A 6,603-nucleotide genomic window follows, 5' to 3' on the forward strand; every position below is an offset into this window, starting at 1 on the left:
GAGAAAGAGGAAGTGACAGAGAGAGAGAGACAGACAGACAGACAGACATATGGATTGGCTGCCTCCCCCATGGGCCCTGACCAGCGATCATGCCTGCTACTGAGGTGTGTGCTCCGACCGGGAATTGAATCCACCACCTTTTGGTGCATGGGATGCGCTCCAACCAACTGAGCCACACTGGCCTGAGCCACACAGTAAGAATTTGATATTTTTGTTGATAAATTGAACTTGCTAAAGTAATGAATAAATAAATGAGCAAGTGAGTACAGAAAAACGTCGTTCAGAGTCTCCCTTTCCCTCCACCCAATGGCTTTGGAATCTCGGACATGGCCTCCGGGCACTATCACATCTTAGCACGAAGTTGGGAGATTGCAGGTCAGGTTCATCCTAAACTCCCGTTGCGTGGCCACCCCGCCCAGCCCATTGCTTCTTTCCAAAGCCCTTTCATGGCCCGTGAGGAAAGCTGGGCAGCATCTCTATTCCCAGTTCACAGAGGAGGAGACGAAGCCCAGAGGGGAAGTACATGCCTGGTGGGTGCACGGTCAGGCCTGCACTCCAAGCTGCTGAAGCTGCCTCACTGGCAAAAGCAGCTTGATCTGCACAGTTAACAAGGAGGAAATCGAGGCCAGAACATGCTTTCTCAGAACACCGCCTGGGGAAATACCTCTCCGAACTCAAAGCACCTGCAAAAGCTGCAAGTCCACAGGTGTCCTCCTCCCACCCTCCCCGCTGACAAGATGCTCTCTCTACCCAGTTCCATGCATCAGGAAATTTCACCGACTTTCGATGAAAGCATTTTTGTAGCAATGTCCCATCTTCCGGGCCTTGCCGGGAGCAGCCAGGGGGGCCGTTTCCTGAGCTGGAGCTCCTGCTGGTTTATCAAAACGCAGGACGAAGTTTGGAACGGAGTCGGTTAAAGTGAACAAGGTGCTCTTGCCCCGGCGAGGGAAGGAGGCCGCACGGCGTGGTGCCCGCGTGGAGCTGGCAGGTTTGCGGCTGGTTCCCTCGTCCCCGATCCAACATGGGACTCAGCCTCAGGCCTGCAGACAGAGTCCCGGTGACCCGCCCGCCAGTCCCCACTGTGCCTGGGGGTAGTGCACGTAGCGATGCTCTGAGAGGGTCCGTCCGCTGAAGGGTGTGAAGGAACGACATGCCTTCCTCTGTGCCACACCCCGTGACAGCCAACAGCCGGGGCCAGTTCCGCCCCACGGCCCCGGGATTCCTACACGGCCCGTAACGGACTCGGTCTGTGTGGTCCCCGAATGCGCGGGAATTGTCACCAACGTTGTGCGAGTGCATGTGTCTGCCGAGGACCCTGCCCCCACGCCCTCGGCCTGGGCGGGAGGACCCCGGTGCCGCCGGTGTCTCTGAAACAGCCCGGCTCCCCGTGGGCATTTGCTGCGTGTCCAGCTTCCTGTCTGGTGATGGGCATTCTATTTCCTCTCCTCCCCGGTCTGGGAATGAAACACTCATCTCCTGCCCAAACATGTGTGTCTGCTGGCCCCACCCAGCACAGCTGTTTGCCCGGCCATCACTGGACCAGGTTCCCACCACGGGGACAGGACGTGCTCCCCACATCCGCCTCTGCCACCAGCCTGGTGACTTGTGGTCACCGAGCCCGGTAGCCAGAGAGAGACTTTTTAAAAAGACTCTCAGACATGTAATTAAAATCTCAGTGTTGGGTTTGGGGGAAGGTGCTGGGCGGCTCCCGCCCCTGCTTTCCGGAAACACAGATTTTTAGTGTTTGAAAGTGACAGAAGGCTAAAGTGAGACAGCCCTAAATATACTGTCCTGGGCATTTCCGGCAGCTGGGCATGTGGGATTAATTCTGCACAAGCGGCCTCTTGCCCAAAGTATTGGACCAGGCCCCGCAACGGAGCCACCTCGGGTCCCCCTCCAGCCCATGCTTCACCCCACCTCCACGCACAGCTTCCACACCACACCCTGCTCCCTGCTGCCTGGAGCCTGGCCCCCCACTGGCCAGAGGCACAGCCATGCTCCTAGGCCGAACTCCAACTCTCCTCAGTCAGGCCACCGCCAGACTCACAGCCCGTACCCCACCCTCTGATCTGTGGGTGGCCCTGGCCCACTCAACCTGTGCATTCGATGTCCCCTCTGCCTAGAAAGCCCTCCCTGCCACCTCCCCACCTGCCAAGACTCCGTCATCCCATCCTTTGAGGCCAGTTCAGATGTCACCTCCTCCAGGAAGCCCACCCAGATCCCACCACACCACGGGACCTCCGACTCCCTGCACTGACTGGGCCTCCCCAGGAGCTGTCACTCCCACCTTGCTTCTTGTTTCTTTCCATCTCTCCCTCTGGCCTCCCTCCTCCTTCACCTGCTCCCAGAGGACCCTGCCACCCTTTTGCCCTTCGCTGTGTTTTATGGCTGTTGTCTCCCTGTCTGTGGTGTCATCTCTCAGCTCCAGGCCTTTGCTCACACTGGTCCCTTCCTCTGCAGCATTCTTGTCCCGGGACCTCGTGGTAAATTCACTGTCACCCCCAAGGGCCAGCTCCAATGTCAGCTGTGAGCGCTCACCGTCCCACGTCCCATCCACACACCTGGTGGACTCTGAAGTGCACTCAGTCATGTCCCTGCCGCCACTCGGCCCCTTCTCCTTGGGTCTGACGTCCATCTCTCAGAGGAGGGACCTGTCCTCTGCCTCATCTGTGGGCCCAGAGACAGAGGGGGCGGGGCCGGACCTGCTGGGTCGGAGGCTTGGGGGCCAGAAATGGAAGCTGCCCTTGTTGGCCCCACTGTGCGTCAGGTGCTGTGCTGGGCACCTCACTGCCGGGCTCCGGGATCTCTCAGCACTGGGGGCAGAGCCTGTGGGCAAGCCCATTCCCCAGGAGGAAATGCCTCTCCCAGGCTGTCCCAGCCCCTGGTTCCCACGGGCCCTGCCACCCTGGAGCCGAACCCAGAGCCAGGAGCGAACAGCCTGCTTTGTCTTGCAGTGGAGCTCGACCGCTCCCTGGGCCACCAGGAGCCCCCCTGGAAGGAGTTCCGCTTTGACCTGACCCAGATCCCGGCGGGGGAGGCGGTCACAGCTGCCGAGTTCCGGATTTACAAGCTGCCCAGCACCCACCTGCTCAACAGGACCCTCCACGTCAGCATGTTCGAGGTGGCCAGAGAGCGGGCCAACAGGTGCCTGTCCACACCCCGCCTCCCGGTCAGACTCTGTGGGTGTGTCGGCCCAGCCCTGGGGGACGGACAGGGGCTTCCTGGGAGCACACCCTCCAAGAGGAAGATGCTTGGCCCAAGGACCTGGCACCCTGGCTTCAATCCCCTCCCTGTTGTCCTGGCTGTGGGACCTTGGACGGGTCACTGAGCTCCCAAGCCTCAGTTTCCCCATCTGTCCACGGGGGCGGCAGCACCTTTCTACGGCAGATGCGGTGAGATGAGGCAGGGAGGCGCCCAGCTCAGGGCCAGGAGGGCCGACGCCCCAGGAGTGGTCCCCAGGTGGGCACAGGAAACACAAAGGCAGCTGTGCCGGCTTCGGTTAATTGTTCTTTCGTATCCACAGGGAGTCTGACTTGTTCTTTTTGGATCTTCAGACGCTCCGAGCTGAGGACGAGGGCTGGCTGGTGCTGGACGTGACAGCAGCCAGTGACCACGGGTTGTTGAACCTTAGCAAGGACCTGGGACTCCGCCTCTACGTGGAAACAGAGGACGGTAAGGCTGGGGTCAGGCAGCGAACCTTCTCCTGCGCTCTGATCAGGGGTCCGGGTTGCACCCCAGCTCTGCAGCTTTCTGATGGGGACCTTGGCAGGTTACTTACCCTCCAGGCCTTCGTTTGTCGCCTGTGGAAGGAGGAGTCAGGCCTTCATTCACCCACCAGGTGTTTGGAGCGGAGCCTCCTGTGTCCCAGGCAGTGGGCATAGAAAGCCCGAAGGTGGGCCCCGGATCGCCTGTGTGACTACATCAAGGGGCCGCAGGGCTGGAGCAGAGGGGTCAGGGAGAGTCTGAGGGAGAGGAGCTGAGAGAGGCAGGCAGCAGCATTCTGAGTCGGGGTAAGCCAGCTAAGGGGTGGAGTTTTTAGGGAGCGTCTTGAATTGCACAGCAGTGGAGGGCGGCAGGGTCTGAGCTAGCTTTGCATAGAAGAGCCCTCAAGGAGGTGCGGCATCACTCCCATTCCTCAGTGTGGCAGTCCTCAGTGACCGGCTTCCCCAGGACAGTGTGCAGGGGGAGGGGAGGGAACTGGACGGTGGGGGAAGCTGACCAGCACCACCTCAGCCAGGCGGTCAAGGTTCCCATGGAAACTCACTGGGCTCCGGTGTAGCCCGGATGTGGGGGATGGGAGGGCTCTTCTCCTCGGGGGCTTCTCCCCAAACCCATGGCCCAGGGTCGCCATGAGAAAAATACCAGACAAACCCCACTGAAGGGCGGCCTACTGAATGCCTGAACCGGCAAGGCCATCAAAAACAGGGCCGCCCGAGAACCGCACAGCCCAGAGGCCTGAGGCGTTGCTGTGACTCCATGTCCTTGGGGTCCTGGATGGGGTCCTGGAGAGGAAAGGGACCTGGAGAAACGAATGAAATCTGAGTAAATCGTGCTGTTGAGTTAAGAAGGTACCAATACCGGCCCATTCGTTGTGACAAATGTACCACAGTAATTGAGATTTAACATTTCCCGGGGGACACTGCGTTGGGTATAGGGGAATTCTCTGTACAATACCTCTGTAAGTTTTTGTACATCTCAACTGTTGTAAGTAAAAGTTTTATTTATTGTATGCATAAGTACACACCCTGACCTCGGCGAGATGTGTAAGCTGTGGGGGCAAGAGTGAAGGGAAGCCAGGGAGGCCCCGGCAGCCAGTGTCCAGGTGAGGGCTGGGGCGGGGGGGGGGCGGCTGGTAGCAGCAGAAATGGAGACAAGTGGGGAGAGGGGCTGGGAATAAAGTGGATGGAGCCATTGGATTTGTTTTTAAATTACAGTTTACAGTCCATACGGTTTTCTGTTAATTTCAGGCGGACAGCATAGTGGTTAGACAATCATATACTTTACAGTCTTCCCCGGATATTTCCAGTACCCACCTGACACCATGCATGGTTATTACGATAGTATTGGCTATATTCCCTATGCTGTACGTTACATCCCGGGACTATTTTGTAATTACCAATTTGAATTTTCTTTATTACCGATTTTAGAGAGAGGGAGAGAGTAGAGACATCAGTGTGTGCTTTCATTATTTATGCATTAATTGGTTGCCTCTTGTATGTGCCCTGACCGATGGGAGGGAAACCTTGGCCTGTGGGGACAATGCTCTAACCATTGGACCACCCAGTCAGGGCCTGGAACTACCAATCTGCACTTCTTAATCCTCCCCTTTTCACCACCACCCCCAATCCCCCTTCCCTCTGGCAACCATCAGTCTGTTCTCTGTGTGCCAGTGGGTTTTTGAAATATATACTTTTTTCCTTCCCTGAGCTGGGGAAGATAGAAGAGGGGCAGGTTTGAGGTGGGGAATGGCTCACTGGTAGCCCTGGCTGAGGTCCATAAAAAAGTCATTCCAGCACAGGTGCGCTGGGGACACAGGTTTGGGAACCAGTGAAACAGAAAAGTGGGTTTAGAGCCTTGAAACCGGGCAGGCACCCGGGAAAGGAGTTCAGCGATGGAGCCGGAAAGGGACTTGCCACTGAGTCTTCCCCTGAGGGGCCCCCCCTGGGGACCTTCATGAGCCCCAGAGCCAGTCCCAGGCCCTGTGGCTGTCCACCTTTCCAGGGTTGGATCAGAGAGGGAGGCTGGGCGGAGTGGTGGCACCAGCAGGCTGGCGTGTCCCCAGCCCGGAGCCCTCCCTGCTCTGTGACTTGTGGCCTGGGGCGCACATGGCCAGCCGCTGCCTGTCCCTGGCAGGGCCCATTCCTGGCAGGCTCCTGGCCGCGTTGCTCAGGGGCTGTGTCCCCACCGGCTGCTCAGGGTCCTCACGGGCCAAGGGCTGCCTGTGTGGCTTCACCGTCAGCGCTTGTACCCACGCCAAGTTCTACAGGGATCGTGGAGGCCGTGAAGGACAACTCTCATGGGGTGAAAATCATGGTTGGGGCTTTGGGCTCTGCGATTCTGGAGAATGTTAGGGGCACTGCTCAGACCCAAGTGGGGCATTTGACTATGATCAGCAGCAACGTGGGCGTGGACCACTGAGGGCTGGGCCTTTACTGGCGGCCAAGCACATGACCCGCATCGCATGGTCTGCCCCTACGTGGGCCACGACCACTTCTTGGCGGGTGAGCTGGAGCTGGAGGTGACCCCAGGGTCCTTTGGCTGAGCGCATCCATGCAGGCGGGGCTGGGGTGCCGCCTTCTACACGCCCAGGGCCAGCGGGACTCTGGTTCAGGAAGGAGGCGCCCCCATCAGGTACGATCACGGCGGCCAGTGGCCATCATGAGCCATCCCAGAGAGGGGAGGAGTTTCACGGGCAGCACTGTCTTTTGGAGCGGCCATCACCCAGGATGTTGCTTTGGTGCAAGGATGGAAAACACTGAGTGGTGAAATGCTATCTCTGGTGGGAGCGCCAGGAAGTTCAACCTGCCCATGTGCACAGCTGCCGAACCTCCGTGGTGGATGTTAAAGAAGTGGTGGGTGTGGGGTTGTTTGCCCCAGAAGATA

At 58.6% G+C, this 6,603-nt stretch overlaps 1 protein-coding gene across 1 annotated transcript in view; it reads left to right on the forward strand.

Moving 5' to 3' along the window:
- Positions 1-554: 554 nt before the first annotated feature.
- LOC102764179 (bone morphogenetic protein 8B) overlaps positions 555-6,603 on the forward strand; it is a 16,739-nt gene continuing 10,690 nt past the window's right edge. The window contains exons 1-2 of the mRNA XM_006768472.2: positions 555-3,144; positions 3,524-3,672. Coding sequence (XP_006768535.2) covers positions 2,732-3,144; positions 3,524-3,672 — 562 coding nt within the window. The 5' untranslated portion in view covers positions 555-2,731. The remainder of the gene's footprint in view (positions 3,145-3,523; positions 3,673-6,603) is intronic.

The sequence above is a fragment of the Myotis davidii genome, unplaced genomic scaffold (assembly GCF_000327345.1).
Source record: "Myotis davidii unplaced genomic scaffold, ASM32734v1 scaffold2763, whole genome shotgun sequence".
Taxonomy (NCBI): domain Eukaryota; kingdom Metazoa; phylum Chordata; class Mammalia; order Chiroptera; family Vespertilionidae; genus Myotis; species Myotis davidii.